This window comes from Pleurodeles waltl, chromosome 4_2, assembly GCF_031143425.1.
Source record: "Pleurodeles waltl isolate 20211129_DDA chromosome 4_2, aPleWal1.hap1.20221129, whole genome shotgun sequence".
Taxonomy (NCBI): Eukaryota; Metazoa; Chordata; class Amphibia; order Caudata; family Salamandridae; genus Pleurodeles; species Pleurodeles waltl.
The window spans coordinates 109,082,970-109,099,447 of NC_090443.1; the positions used below are offsets into that span (position 1 = coordinate 109,082,970).

The following is a 16,478-nucleotide window of genomic DNA, read 5'->3' on the forward strand; positions in this document are numbered from 1 at the left end:
ATCAACATTGCGTGCAGCAGCAACCACAGCCTCCCAGACACTGTTCAGAGAGGTGTACTGTTTTCCCTCCTTGTAAATCTCACATTTGATGATGGACCACAGGTTCTCAATGGGGTTCAGATCAGGTGAACAAGGAGGCCATGTCATTAGATTTCCTTCTTTTATACCCTTTCTTGCCAGCCACGCTGTGGAGTACTTGGACGCGTGTGATGGAGCATTGTCCTGCATGAAAATCATGTTTTTCTTGAAGGATGCAGACTTCTTCCTGTACCACTGCTTGAAGAAGGTGTCTTCCAGGAACTGGCAGTAGTACTGGGAGTTGAGCTTGACTCCATCCTCAACCCGAAAAGGCCCCACAAGCTCATCTTTGATGATACCAGCCCAAACCAGTACTCCACCTCCACCTTGCTGGCGTCTGAGTCGGACTGGAGCTCTCTGCCCTTTACCAATCCAGCCATGGGCCCATCCATCTTGGCCATCAAGACTCACTCTCATTTCATCAGTCCATAAAACCTTAGAAAAATCAGTCTTGAGATATTTCTTGGCCCAGTCTTGACGTTTCAGCTTGTGTGTCTTGTTCAGTGGTGGTAGTCTTTCAGCCTTTCTTACCTTGGCCATGTCTCTGAGTATTGCACACCTTGTGCTTTTGGGCACTCCAGTGATGTTGCAGCTCTGAAATATGGCCAAACTGGTGGCAAGTGGCATCGTGGCAGCTGCACGCTTGACTTTTCTCAGTACATGGGCAGTTATTTTGCGCCTTGGTTTTTCCACACGCTTCTTGCGACCCTGTTGACTATTTTGAATGAAACGCTTGATTGTTCGATGATCACGCTTCAGAAGCTTTGCAATTTTAAGAGTGCTGCATCCCTCTGCAAGATATCTCACTATTTTTGACTTTTCTGAGCCTGTCAAGTCCTTCTTTTGACCCATTTTGCCAAAGGAAAGGAAGTTGCCTAATAATTATGCACACCTGATATAGGGTGTTGATGTCATTAGACCACACCCCTACTCATTACAGAGATGCACATCACCTAATATGCTTAATTGGTAGTAGGCTTTCGAGCCTATACAGCTTGGAGTAAGACAACATGCATAAAGAGGATGATGTGGTCAAAATACTCATTTGCCTAATAATTCTGCACTCCCTGTAGGTGGAGTGATGAGATCTGTCAAGGCCAGCGCAGCCTTCTGGCTGACACTGCCACTCTCGGTTGCGGGCAGGGTAGCCCTGCTGAAGATGGTGGTGTTGACTTGCAAAGCTTTACTTCTTTACAATGCTCCTGGTTTGGTTTCTGGCCTCCTATTTTTGCGACATCAACAAGATTATTGCAGGTTTCATCTGGGGATCGGGTTGACGCAGGGTGGCCCTGAACACCATGCAGCATCCTGTGATGGAAGGAGGGCTGACAGTTCCGGATTTTAATGCCTATTACCTGGTGGCACGGCTGCAGTGGCTTTCGCAGTGGGTGGATAGCAGGTCGACAGCAGGCAGAGAAATTCCACCACTGACTTCAGAGGTGTCTAAGCTCACCTGAGCGTTGCTTGGCCTTCCGTCGCCCGTTGCTGGGGACACTATAGAGTTTCAAGTGGCACAGCAGTGCTGGACACGCAGCCTCCGTAAGGCATGAAACTGGGTCTCTATCTCGACAGATATACTGCTCAATTCCCTTGAGAAATTGTCCCATGGGGGAACATGGAATGGGTTGGGAGCCTGGTGGAAAGCAGGAGTGACTACAGTGGGGGCCCTCTTCAAAGAGGGAGTGCTCCTTCCCGTCGAGGAAGTGCAGCTAAGTTCAGATCTGCTCCAGGGACACTTCCTATTACACAGCACGATCACCACAGCTATCCGCAAGCTTTGAGGGGTCTGGTATAGCAGAACCACTGGGGGCAGCTTACTACCAATACATACTGATGGCATCAGGGACAAACAGAGCGGTCACTTGTTTATACAGACGCTAACGGCAGGATATCCTGACTCCGCTAACCGCACTGACGGGAAAGTGGGAGGAGGACCTTGGCCTGGCCATAGGTGAAGGTGATTGGGAGGACATTCTATAGGACACTGCTAAAGCGACCAAAAACGCCAGTTTTAAACTTATACACCTTTTTATACTACCCAGGGCATAACTGACCCTGGGGAAACTCAAAAGGTATTTTCCACTGACAGAAATTGCATGTCCACGCTGTGGGGAGATAGGAGCAGGATTCCATAATATGTTCTGGAGATGCCCAGAGAGAATCCTTAATTGGGGGCATCACAGAGATACTATCCAGTGGCATAGAGCGCGAGGTCCCCTGTGTAGCCCAGCATTGTCTCCTAGGGTGGTTTCCACACACAGCTAGGAATAAAGTTACCAGCTGCTTCCAGGACCTGGTGTTCGTTCTTGCGCAGAGGGGGATCGCTAGTAATTGGAAGAGCCTGAGAGGCCCTAGTTTACATGCATGGGAACGAGAGCTTAGAAAGTAGGTGGATTACGAGACAGAGGTGAGACTCCAGGATGCGAGAAGGGGGAAGGATTCCATGGAAGTGGCGCAGGCCTGGGGGTCATTGGTAGATTCCTGGAGGTATCCAGAGGACCAACCGCCAGATGAAGGCTGAACCCCTCCATCAGTCAAGCTGCTGAATGATACAGGTAGCAGACCCTGAGATGCCACTTATAACTGTAACCTGAGCATATAGGCATCAAGCAATAGCTTGCATATAGGAGTGTAATAAAAGGACGGGCCTATCACCCTATACCTCTTGATGCACCACTGGTGGGAGGGCGAGGGGGTTCATGGAAGATGTTGAATGCGGATTCAAGATGGTGTGCTATACAGTGACTATGATTGATGAATATTGCACTGTCAAAACTACATGCTAACTCTGATGACACAGTTACTTAGAGATACTGATGAGTGGTCCTTACATGCTATGGATAACGGAAGGCTTTGATTACACCGTTACACTGTTGTGTTCGGACCTTCTTGAAAACGCAATAAGGTCAATGAAGGATGAACGCCTTTTTTGATGGTGCTATGGGTTTGGAAAGCAGATGCGCTTATAAATCTTTGCGGAAGGCAGGCGAATTGAAATTTAAAAAAAGGGTGACACCAGTCAAATTGCAGGTGAGTTATTAGATATGTATCATTGATGCCAAAGGTTATGTGGCAATTTTCTGTTATGTCATAAAATGTGCTAATTTGTTGTCGTTCCTTAGAGTTCTCAAGACTCGAGAGCCCAGGCTGTGGAGTCAATACCATAAGGGTTAGTTGCCAGATTGAAAAAGGCAACTGCCTGGCTCACCTCGTCTGCACTGGCTGAAGTGTGCGTGACCATAAGCGCGACACAGCGTGCGCGTCCTCTCGGTGAGGCAGGGCGATCTGACTGCTGCGCGCGCTCGCGCCTGACTTCGTCCCCCGGCCTACGTCAGGAGATAGAGGTGTGGCTTGGAGTCGAGTTTGCGGCTCCGAATCCCACGGGAGAGGCTGATACCCGCGGCGGCAGGTGCGCGAGAGCAGGAAGAGCGGAACCAGCGGCGCCGCGAGAGTCAGGTACGGGCTGGGCCGGGGAGAAGGGACGTGGGCTGGAGAGCAGCACTGGAGTCAGAGAGAGGACCAGTGGCTCCAAAGCCGGGGGAAGTGGAGCGGCCACGGAGAGGGTCAAGAGCCAGGGGCAGAGCGACTACAGGTGCAGAGGGCCGTAGAGTGGGGACCAAAGAGCGGGTCTAGGACCAGGAAATGAGCGGAGCAGAGAGCCCAGAAGGCAGTTTGAAGCCAAAGTGAGACTACCGGTACCATCAGGTACCGAACCAAAACCCAAAAGCAGTGAGGGAGACTATACGGCTATCCTGCACAGCGAGGCCCGAACCTGGTGTAGAAGACGGCAACGGTGGCTTTAGGTTTCCGGAACCAAGCAGAGAGAACTACTGCTAGGCCCAAGAACTTTGCTGTCCATAATTTGGTTGGGTTCGTCTGTCGGGTATAGAACCATATAACAGAACTTAGGTACAGGACGTGTATCGTCGGGCAGGAGGGAAATCAGAGGAGTAGCTACAGGACCCAGAGGAAGAATAGTCTCTGATGAGCCGTGAAACGTCAGCTCCTAACCAGGAGAGTGGTTAAAGGTCATTGGATCCCGGAAGCAGTGTGAAAGCAGACACATTTATATAGAACCATAAAGTTCCGAACAGGTAATGGCGAACCGAAGGGCTGGACCAGATCCAGAATTTGATAAAGTCAGATACTACCTATTGGTGCCCAGGAAGAGAGTGTGTTTGGCATTATATAGACTAACCAGTACTGGCGAGAGGAGTGGTAAGGTGGCTCCTGCGTGGTGTTGGGGAGGGTAAGTATAGCTATTGAAGAACCTCTTGTTTCATTTGGACCTGAAGCACAGATAAGGTAGCTGTGCTCTGGACTATAAAGCTAAAAAAAAGTGTTAAAGAGTGGATATTGGTGCCTGCTGTTAGAGGAACGTTTACAGGTGAACTAGGCTAAAGAGAGCGACGAAATCGGCGCACTGTCAAAAACGGTTGACTTAACAGAGAGTGACGTGTAGTGTCCTGATCAGCTCTTTAAAAGGAGAAAAATAGGTGCAGGTGCTCACCCAACTGCGCAGTGGACTAGGGTGGGGCTAGGGGTGGGTCTAGGGCAGGTTGAGTTTCTTGTTTCTCTTTATATTCTTCTTGTCGATAGCATTCTCTGTCTTTATTGCAGCGTTTTAGTGTCATATTTTGACTCACCTTCTTTCCCATGGGAGGACTGGTCTACACATGTCATGAGAGACAGTCAGGCCTGTTAGTCTGAAAGGCTCACTGAGAATGGTAAGATTAGTTAAAACAAAATCTGGCATTATCAGCCTATATAACTTGCAAAGCAGCATAAGTTGTACCCCAAAGATACTTGTTGCTGTTTCAGAGAACTAAAGTCAAATTTTTAAGACCACGTCTTTTCCTTTTTGACATGGGTGAAATTGTGAAAAAATGGAAATACGAGAGACCAGATGCAACCTGTTGCTTTTGTTCCTTTTCTGAGGAATCATTTTTGCTCGTTCTCTGTGCACGCCCAGCTTATCTTTGTGCCAGGAAGAAATTCTTAAGGCAGCTGGTTTGATGCCATATTGAATTGTTTTCAAGGGTCCGATGGTAGGCTTATAGGTAGATTCACAACATTTATGGGAAATGTTTTCGATGCATTGGCCAAGCAGTACTTCGCCTGCCCTGAGTTTAACATTGTTACAGTAGGAGCTCTTTGTGCATGCGGAATGTCTGTCCTGTACTTAATATATCTTCCGATTGCAGAGGCGTTTAAAGACCACCTTCTCTGGTAAATTTTGGCATTTGTACAGTCTACTATATCCGTTTTGTATTGTTAACTTTTACTACATTGCTATGTTTTTTTATTTTTTATATATTGTGGCTCTGGTTTTAATTGATTTTCATAATTTTGGAATGTTATTAAACACCAAATAAAGATTTTTCATTCATGCAAACGGGAATGGGAGAGTCAGTAACATCTTACTTAGAGCTCTACACAAGACTTGACAGGTCGATGTATCTATGTCCTGCAAGAATTTGCATTGTCTGGATCTGTGTTCTGTAGCTTCACCTTCTTCTGCCCTGGACGGTGGCCAAGGTGGCCAGTGAGAATGGGGGTTGAAGGCAGGACATTTATTTTCTGTTCAGTATATGGGGCACTCCCAACAAACCTCTCTAATTTGACATACAACGCAAGGTGCTCCTTGCTGTGCTACTCTTGGGAGCAGACGTGTGCTGCCTCTGTGTGAACTGGATTTACTTTCCAGGCCCCAAACCCTAATTTTGGCATTCCACAGAAAGACCGTGTACATCAACGGTCCCGCCTACCCACAACACTTTGTGCGCTTATGTGTTTATCCTCTTCTACCTCCAATCTTACGTTTTCAGTAGCGGATTCCCTGGCCTTGGAAGCAGCACTTCTTATCAGGCGCAAAGAGGAGCTTCGGACACAGAGTGGTGTGATACTGGCATACGGACAGTCTGTTCAAAATACTTGAGTTGCTCCCACTTCTCTTGTATAAATTTATGTGCATAGCTGCAGTAGAGTAAACCACTCTAGGGCTGTCACGCTGGCCCAGGCTCCAGAATTCAAAAGAAAGGACCAGTGGTAGAACACATAAGTTTCGGATGTAGTAATCACAAGGTCCTGGGGAACTGGGGAGGACTTCGTGGTTTAGGTTACTGGATGAAATAGGCCAACTATTCCACGGTGCCACTACACGCAGGTTCAGGATGAGCTGTTTGTTAAGTGTTTAGTTTACTAAGCAGGCCAAGTCATACGTGGCTAAATGAAGTTTCACGTTCCAATAATTCAAGCATTACAGGCTGAGTGATTAGCTAATCAGTAGGGTGTGTCAGTAGAAAATGATCTATGCACTTACACTGCTGAGTCAAGGGAATGATTTAGAGTGAGCATGGCTCGTTGAAGGTGTCCTGCATGAGAAAGAAAGGTACTTGCGTCCAGAGCCAATATACATACTGTCCTGAGTAATAGACCATGATCCCTGAACCGTTAAATATTGAGGACCAACTCCCTAGAACTATAGGGTAGAATCGGAACAAGATAGGAGCCGTTTATCCTGTCCCCCTATCATAATCCAAAAAAGGTCTATTACTGCCATTTTGGAAGGGGGAGGCAGAGACAGGGGCTGAACAGTGGCTCATCACTACCTAGAGTACTTGGGATCCATTCTCCCCAGGAGATATGTCCTAACTGCCCGCTCCCCCCCCCCCCCCCCCCCAAAAAAAAATACACCCCCACCTTCAGTCCTTTCGACTGGTACTTCATTCCAGCATGCTTGAGCATGAGAAAAACTCAATTGGCTGATTGTAACACTTTAAACACAAGTGTTTGCCGTGTAGCAGGTGTTCTGCATCTGGGGTGCATTTAGAGTTTATATTTTGTTAAATTGGTGCATGTTGTGGGTATAAGGATAGGCCTGTTTTTACTGCCAATTATGTTTTTTCAGCCCGTGTCTAGTGCCATTACAATGACTTAATAGCACTGTGTATTAGCAGTATGTACTTGCACATAGTTATGGATTTCTTGCAGCACATGGTGTAGATCACAGCATATTTGTGTAGTGCGTTAAAGTTTTCAAGCAGTGCGTGTTGTGTTGGGAGCAAGTCCAAGATATGTTAATTTCTGTTTAGGGCAGAGCTTGATTCTATATTAAACAGTTCCCTATGTTTTAAGCATAAGAGTTAGCTGAGTGCTATGTATTGGCTACTGTGGTGTAGAGCAGTGGTGTTCACTGCAGGCTCAAGGAATCCAGATGTGTCCATTACCGGTGGGGTGCTAGGTATGTGTTGCAACTGTGAGATCTTACTTTACATTATGGCTAGATGCTGGTGTACATGGCTATTCTGGGTGGAGGTAGCTTTGAGGAACCTATGTACATCACAACCAAAGTTCACTCTTCTGGAAATGATGGATTTTAAGGAGCAGAGGGAGAATAACAGGCCTATTTTGGTGGTCATGGGCAATGTGCTTGTGTGTTATGAAGATTTGTGGTATCTGTATGTCTGCATATTGCAGTTATTTATTTTACACTCATCCTTATAAGGGAAGAGAGTGCAAGGATGGCATTATTAGTCTGTGTTTTGTGGATGTGGAGGAAGGCACAGCCATTAAAATGATGTTGTGAGTCGACTGTGCATATGGAATTCAACAGTTTTAATGATTCAACATTGCTTGACATTCTGTTTGGTCCCATTTGGTTTGGGGTGCAAATACTGATAATATTTCCCTTGAAGTTTCTAAAGGCTGGGTTTGAAAAGTCTGATTTATATCTTACTGGATGGAATACTCCATCACAAATGTGAAGGATATCCCGTCTGTCGTATTACGATCTCCACTTTATATAATGGGATATCGGTTGTTTATATGATGAGTATTCCTCTCCGCCAAGATCAAAATCAGGCCCAAAGTGTTCATTTAATTTAGCGAAAATGGTGGATACTAAGAGATTTGCTTTTTCCTGGATTTGGCGCTTCCTTCCTATTACCTTGGATCCCCCTTCTGCAGACCACTTTGGTTCCTTGTTTTTGACTCTGTTTTTTTCTTGTGCATATGTTTAATAGTCACTGTTGTGGTTGAAGAAAATGTCTTTCATTATAACAAACCTGACTAAGAAACTACTGGATGACATGGATTCTACTTTGGAAAGCGGCCCAGTCCTTACCCTCTTTAGAACTGTCTTGTTTGTACTGGTTTCTGATCCAAAGTACAATGCCACACGGCCTGGAAGATGGCTTAAGCTGCAGTAAAGTTTGACCCATGTTGATTTGATGTGGCTTGCACAGACGGAGGGGTGAGAAGTTAACCCGGCTGGTAGATAATGGTGTCTTCTCGACCCTTTCCTCCCTTGCTAACTCTTCCTCTTTAGTTGATGACTTACTTTTAATTAGCAACACAACTCCTTGTCTGGTTAGCCACGTCACCATTTTGTCTGATAAAAACCTGAATGAGCGTTTCTCTTGTTTTAAGCAGAATATGTTGAGTCTTGTCTGGCACAAACATTATTTTAGGAGAGTTTCTTGACTAGAAATTGTATCTTCATGCCATTGCTAGAATTTGATTATTTAAAATTGCTCATAGTTCGACACCAGTGTGCGTTACACATCCCCAGTGCTCTTTTGTGTATTGTAACTTGAAATTGACCCCCAGCAGCAAGAAACGTGATCTAATCTTCATGCTTTCACACGTGAAAGCCTTTTTTTATTTTGATTTACAAGCCCTTGTTTCTTAGGTGCTTTCCATGAGACGTTATCGTTTGTTGGACAGCACCAAGCAGAAGTTGGTTGAGTTCATGTGGGTTCGCTGACTATTGTGTATAGTGGTAGTGTTTGAAACAATCTAAAACCTACCTGGTCTTGTTCCTAGTTCATCACAGTTTATTTAGTTTACACTAAAAAATACTTATGTATTTATTTATTTGGTGTGTAAAAAGAACTTACCTCCCCAACAGTGAAAGGATCACACTGTCTCCAGTTAATGAAGAAGTTTTATGTTAAAGTTACTGCTTAAAAGGCTGAGGGTGGTTGCATATGCTTGGATTCTTGAAAAGGATGTTTGCCCTTTATTGGCTTTGGGTTGGGGTGCGTGCCTTTGGGTGCATTAAACCCCTTACAAACTTCACAGCTAGCTTAAAAGGCGCATGAATGTACGTAATGGGGAGGGCCTGTGCATGCGCTGTGGCTCTAATATGGCAGGCAAGTGCTGGGTCTGCCGTGCTCAGACCGTAGTCTCCAGAGTCCGCTCCGCCTTGTCATCCGTAGAATAGAATGGAATACCAGTTTCTCTACCCGGTCTCCCTCATTTATGCGCAGGACTGACCTTTCTTGGAGCTCCATGACGCCCATTGCTGTCCTGTGATATCTGGTTTCAGTTGATACGCAAATCCCTTGTATTGTGTTACAGATCTGCAGTCTGTATTCCCTTCCCGTGTTTCTTATTTGATACAGCATTCTGAGGCTCTCGGAGTTGTCACGTTCATCTCCAATTGCAGGATGGAGGTCCAGAAATTTGACGTGTGCAGCAGAACAGCAGTTTTTACATCATATTCCTTGATTAGTGGATAGAGCACAGTACTCTTGCTAACAGTGAATTTCTTAGCCTCCAGTCTCTATCACCACGTATATTCTCTAGATGCAGGGGCCAAACAATTTAGCCTAGTTTTGGGCTTCATGGCCAGAAGTCTGTAGCCCTCCCATTTGGCCACTGAAGCACTAAGCCCCCACCCACAACAGGCTCGTGTCGAGCAGCACCATTTGTCGACTGATATAGTCGCGAGTCCAAAGTCACTTGACCTATTGAGAAACCACAAGCAGCCTCGTTTCAGAGTGTATATATAGTTCGTAGTCGCTCAGTGCCGACCATAGTATACACAGCCTCTTGCCTGCATTGTTTATCAGTCAATCTTCGAATGGAGGTGATTAATTCTCCAGGGTGTGTGTTGAATGATGGTGCACCTTTTGTGTCCGTGCAACCATGCTTGGGCGGCCCGTGTTCGTTTTACTTTTTTTCTTCATTGTGCAATACTTTTATTTACTTGTTAGTATGATTGGCGTTGCATCGTGCAGCAGTGTTTGAGGGGCTGGTGCACGCTAGAATCGTTTGCAGCCAATCACTGCAAAAATACCAAGTAACCTGGAAAAGGTGGCTTTGCCCTCAATTTTGGAATAAGTGCTTTAAGACCACTGGTGGCCTTGCCGCTCTTAATATAAACTGGTATTGCTCTGAGTGTTTATGCTTAGGCTCCTGTGCAGAAGACTATGTACGAATAATACCAATTCCGCACCGCATGGATTTAATTAGCTTAATCGTTCCCACGATATATCTAGGAGACTGCCCTATCTCCGTTGGTGGCTGTGGGAGGACATCATGTGATTCACCAATCTCCCTGAAAATCAGTTGTGGTTTAGAGGTAGCTGACCTTTGCATTTACCAGGTCGGCTGGAAAAGGTTCCTCAACTTGTGCCACCTAATTACACTGGTTAAATCGGATTCATTTTTTAAATTTTTTAATTTTTGTGTGCTTTTATTTGATTTTAGCAAAGTATTACAGAATAGAATAACATCTTTGAAGTTGCATAGGTCTATGTACATTGTACAGCAAAGTAACCCATGTCTATGACAGGTGGGCACGTTTTCCTCAATCAAAAGGCAGTCTGCAGAATATGGATTCAGTTGGTATAATCGGATTTTGGATGGGCCTAGCAATGGATTCACACCGACGAATCCCACATGAGTGGCACATCTGTCCTGATGGGGAGCCAGCTATGATGGACCAACAAGAGGGTGTGACACGTTTATTTTGAGGATCCTGTCATGGAAAGCAGTCGGTTGAACCAATTTCGGAAGCTTTCAAGGCTAATTTGATTCTTTTAAAATATGTAATTATGAAGGTGGGTTTGGCCTAAAATTGAAGGTACGGTGGTGCCTTTTTTGAGTCTGCATCCCTGTTGTTTTGTCTCCTAGTTTATGTTTAGCTTGGTGACAAGGGCGAAGTCTGTGTCACATCCTCCCTTCTGGCTCTTATAATAGCACAGTGGCTCCGTCAGCACGTACAATACCCTGGATGCTGAGTAAACTGATATTTATACACAGCATGTCCCACATCCAAAGGAATAGTGTATTTGTATTGACCCACCTACAGTTCAACTATTTGCATAAGTAATTGGAAGAGCTTAGTTGGCCCTGCAAGAATTCACATGTGTCTTTTGGGTGGTACACCTTTCCCTAAAGTAGGCGCTTACCTTAGCTGTATTAGCAACCAGCATGTGCAGTGCAGGATTGCTTTTTGTAAAATGTGTAGTCAGGGGTGTGGAATTTTAATAAAATATCTGCTTGTCTATGTGACAAGTTACTTCATTAATCTACTTGTCTTGTAAACAAATCTACCTGTCCCTTTGCTTCCATAATTTGTCACTGCAGTATATGGCACCAGTCACATTTTGTAAGAGCTGATAATAGCCTTGCTGATTCTGCCAGGGCTAATACTATAATTGGGCTATTTCATATTTTGTCACACTTCCAAAGATCGACATACTGGGGCTAGAAAGAGGTACTGATAAGCAATAGGTCTAGGGGTGGAATACCCTTTGGAGTTTGTTCCAACCTACTAACTTGCATGTTTTAAGGTTTTTCACCAGCTCTTTTCTAATCTTTTCGCAGAGAGATGTTTGAAATTTACTCCTGACAACGGCAGAAGTAAAAAGTGGTTGAAGGGCAAATGAACTTGTAAACACTCAACGGATTTCCCCACGAGCAAACCTACGTATGCATATTTGCTTGTGCTGAAATACAGTCCACAAATATATTCTAGGAGCACAATGTTCTTGTATAAATTCTTGTGAAATCATGAAATGCACAAATCTGCACCAATACAAAACTACTACACTGGGTGCACTTTTGTGACTTTCTTTAACAACTGGGCCCCTAATTAGGTCTGGTAGTAACCAAGACCTTTGTTTTTTTTAATTAAAATATTATCTCTCTCTCTCTATCCTTGTGTCGACTGGCTTCACTGTGAGTGATAGCAATATGCTCTTTCACAAGGAGCATATCAGGACGCAGAGTAGTTGTGATCAGTGTCAGGAACTACTGTGAGCAATTTATTGTTTTTGGACCCAAAAATATTTTTGCTTTTTGCCAACGTTTGTTACAATAGTGAGGCCCGGCAGCTCCCGCCAAAATAAAGTTTTACAAAAGCCATGTCAAAACTATACACGCATTGACAAAGCCAAAAGGCTAACAACCAATGTCAGACCTATTGGCTTTGCCAATGCTTGTTTATCTTCATGTTTCCCATAATCTTGTTGAAACTGGTTACACTAATTTTTCCACCAACATTTTTTTGGAAATCCAGCATGCATCAACACATTTTACTGAATGATGCTTCAAAGAAATGGTACCTGTAATTTAGAAAAACATTTTTCTCCTCGTTGCATTTTTTTTTTTTTGTGAACATTTTATTTTGAAAGCAAAGAATTATCAGTTTTACTTGCAAGCGTCTGATGACAATACAAATATTTGCAGAGCATTCTGGGACCATTATACATAGCCTCATGTGTTTGAACTTTGGAAACGTGTGTACGCATTTTTTACTGTAACCTCTGTTAGTCAATCCAGGCTTTCTTTTATTTAGAGCGCTCACCCTAAAAGTAAAGGCTTTCCATTAATGAACCATGAATACATGTTTGAACAGCATTAACATAAGGACAAAAATGTTACCTCAACTGCAGACAATTCCCTTTCTTGCATGTGGTAATGTGATTTGACAGCCAAAGAGTTTGTGCTGCTGGGGTTTAGGTCTGCTTGTCCCAATGCAAATTAAACATGAAAACTTGTTGTCCTTGATACCAAACAATATTTTGTGGGTGTCAGCCTATAGGAATTCCCCACCCCTGACTGCATGGGCATTCAGTGGTGTGCCGGAGAATCACTGGGAGGATATTATGTTGATAGTACATCACTCTCAGGATTGCATTTCCATATAGCTGACACAAACTGTTTAGAATTAATGTTGAGTCCACGTCTGGTCGCTGTAACTTGAAGTTCAGCTGTTTGAGTATTAGAAAATCAACTGGATTTAACAGGTATTTGTCGAGCCATACAGTTTGGACCACTGAAGCGTTGGGTCACTTGGATTGCTGTCACAAGAGAGAATGCTGGGCTAACATCAAGTCTGAGTTGGCAGTTGTTTTTGAAGACTTCTCTCACTGCAGCCAGTACTTATGGTGCATATTGTTGGTTCTTATTTTCTACTGTATCAGTGAGTGAATTATTGCTACAGTTAAACCACTGGACTGATTTACTTATGTATATCCATATTTTGTCAGGTACCACTATAGAAGGAACATGACAGCTTTTGTTGACTGGACATATTAAGCTGAGACTGCTCTTATGGAGAGTTTGTGCGATGCTTTAGATGAGCTCTGTTGTGGATGCATGGTTCTCCAACACTCTTCGGAAATAAAACTGTAATGCTTTACGTCTGTCTTGGTGATTATGCCGGCTTCTTTCCATACTGGTGGTCCCAGCTCACGTAATTTTTTTTTGGGGGGGGGTGGTATTTCACACACCACCATACTTCTCCTTGTGGTTACCTAAGACACCCTAAGGTTTAAATTCATTTCTGCAAGCTTCCAGTTTTTGATATTGTGACCACAGCATGTATTTCATATGCCATTTGACAAGACACTTTACTCTTTCTGCCATTCGCAACAACATGTTTTCATTAATCCAGCATCTTCCTACTCTGCAACTTTTGTTCAAGGGATGGCTACATATCTGTAGGAAACCCATTTTCCAGTCATAGATCCTTACTGTACCTGACGTACCTAATTGATCAACAAGTTCCACAAACATAAGGTCCTAGTATTTTTGGAACTTGTTGGTCAGTTAGGCATGTTTAGAATATAAATTGCAACACGCAGAATTTCCTTTTTGAAAGGAAATTAAATGAATGGTCACAACTGTAAAAGTATCCTTTTGATATGAACCCATATGAATCTTGTGTCCTTTTAAGCAAGGTATGACCACTGTGTTATCCACTCTCTAACAATAGACTTTAACCCTTCATTGCCTCCCACTTTCTAATCCGTGGTAGACCTTACACACCATAGGAGTTTGTTCTTGGGTTCATTCTGGTTTCTCTCTTTTCTATTCTCTATTTAGCCATATGCCACTCTACCTAGTGTACCCCTTATTCATTCACAAGCGTTCATCAACAAAAACGCATTTGTTCTGCAGACCTTGTTGCATTTGAAATTGTCCTTGGGTTTTATATAACACCGTCACTGTTGTCTTTTCTGACACCATTGCCCTGTTAAACATTACCTCATCCTTACCACTCCACCCTCCTTTGTGTTTACCAGTGAGCCATCCTCTTGGCACTTGAGCCTCTGTGGCCATGAACTCCGATTCCTTTTGTACCCATGGCTGAACCATGCCTTTACCTGTTTAACAGCATGCTTATCTGATAATGCGATCTAAGTTCCTGTGTACTCCAGTCAGCAGAGCTGAACGCACTAGCTGTCTTATAAAACAAGCTTTGCAATGCGGTGGGTCTCGCGTTTTTTAGAGTTGGTGCTATTAGCGTTGTAAATTCCTAACTTGACTTTTCTTGCCACTTAAACTGAAAATGAAAAGTAAAACAGTTGACATAAGCAAGCCGATTCAAAGCGCCATGGCCTCCATGAGCGGGGAAAGAGAGACACAAAAAGAAGTTCACTCGCAGGCAAACGTATCAGCAGTCGTGCAAATATCCATGTAACAGGGGCAGTCTGTAAGCGATAACAAAAATCTACTGAAGGATGGACAAACGGAAAGCATTTACCAATGATGACAAAGGATTTTTGAAAGGCAAGCCCATGAACAAGTGAAAATAATAGGCGTGGTTAAAATACCACAATACGTACAAGAGGTAAAAGCACATGTGCGCTTGTCTTAAAAATAAAAAAAAATAAAAAAAATGCTGTGCCGCGGAGATGAAGGTTGATCAGACCTGAGGAGTGTACAGATTAATTTGTTGTATCTTCTGAAGCATTTGTTCAGTTAGCATTTTATTTATGGGCAGAATAAGGGATTTTATGTGATTGACTGCTTACCTCTCAGTATCAAGTATCTAAGTGGAAAGTTGTTGCCAGCATTAGGTGAAGTTATACCTAAATCATGATTCTGGGACTTGGGAGTTATGGTTGAGTAGAGCATTGTGTTTTGGCAGGAAGATATCCTATTTGCAAAGAAGTTTGCAAGCTTATTGTGGCTACTCAAAACTACATTTGGATTGGATATGGAGTATTGGTGGACTACCCACCAATTTTGTTGGTAAAATCCTCTCACTATCGAAAATTATATGTATTTATGAGTTCCTTAAGCAGTAATTAATAGTGCTTTTTGCTTTTTCAATAGGCTGCGTATCTGTGCCAGCAATGGAGGCTTCACCATTTAAGAGAGGGCAGTGGAGCTCTCAGTCTTTACGAGTCACCGCCAGAGAGCTTTCTTTGGTGAACAAGAAGTCATCTTCACTTCTCGAGCGCTTCTCCAAGTAAGTGTTTGAACCTAATGCATGTTTACTCCTTTTGCCTTCTCTCTCTGCTGAAGAGTTTCCGTGGCCACCATATCTGATACTGGTGTGCTAGCACTGTGCTTGTAGGAACCATCTCCAGGTAACCAGTGCCATGTCTGTGGGCAATATCTTAGTTACCGGTGCGGTGTTGTATGTTATGCCCCCAGCATAATCTCCCACCAGCATAGTTGAGCAGAAATTTTGTTCCCCTGAATCTGCAGTTCACCATGGAACGCATGAGACTGCTAAAACAAGGGTCCATTGCAAATAAAGGTTGCCAGATACCGATCAATTTTTCATTTATTTTGTAAATATTAGGCTCATGTTGGAATAATTCTGTTAAAAAGCTTTTCAGAGTACTGTTGAGAGGGGAGCTTATGTTTCACCCACGTTGGTTTTCTTGAGTACAGGATTTGATTGGGCAGAATGTGTGTGTTTCCACCAAAGAGTATGTGTGCATTGCACTTTTTCACTTGTGTCAAAATGTATATTCAGTACAGCAGGACTGGGTGGTTATTATGGTGGCAAGCCGATGACCATAAATAAGCCTGATCTATTTATGATGAAATGTTACAAAAAAGGACGTTCTTATTGTGAAAAGCACATGTTAAAGTCAATTATAAATACCATTCAAATTGTACGACTATATGCCTGATGGTTGTAGAAAAGCATAACCTGAAAGTAAGAAGGCATGAGTTAGTTATGGTAACAAGCTATAGGCAGGGCCTCTGGAATTACGCAGAAAGCGAAGGCTAAATTATGCAGCAGGGTTGAGTAAATGATGTGGCATGAAAAGACATTCTACAGTATAATGCACCACATTTTGTAATCCTATTCATTATTTCGTCATTTTTGAACTTGGCAACACTGCCTGGGCATTGGT

General features: G+C 43.7%; 1 protein-coding gene across 4 annotated transcripts in view; it reads left to right on the forward strand.

Annotated features, from left to right (window-relative positions):
- The first annotated feature begins 3,306 nt into the window (after positions 1–3,306).
- The window catches only part of LIMA1 (LIM domain and actin binding 1), a 183,512-nt gene continuing 170,340 nt past the window's right edge, over positions 3,307–16,478 (forward strand). For 2 of the 4 annotated variants that reach the window (XM_069230877.1, XM_069230876.1), the window contains exons 1-2: positions 3,415–3,534; positions 15,439–15,574. In XM_069230877.1, coding sequence (XP_069086978.1) covers positions 15,459–15,574 — 116 coding nt within the window. In that variant the 5' untranslated portion in view covers positions 3,415–3,534; positions 15,439–15,458. Of the gene's footprint in view, positions 3,535–4,154; positions 4,173–15,438; positions 15,575–16,478 lie in introns of those variants that run through there. The other 2 variants (XM_069230875.1, XM_069230874.1) reach the window with 2 other exon arrangements.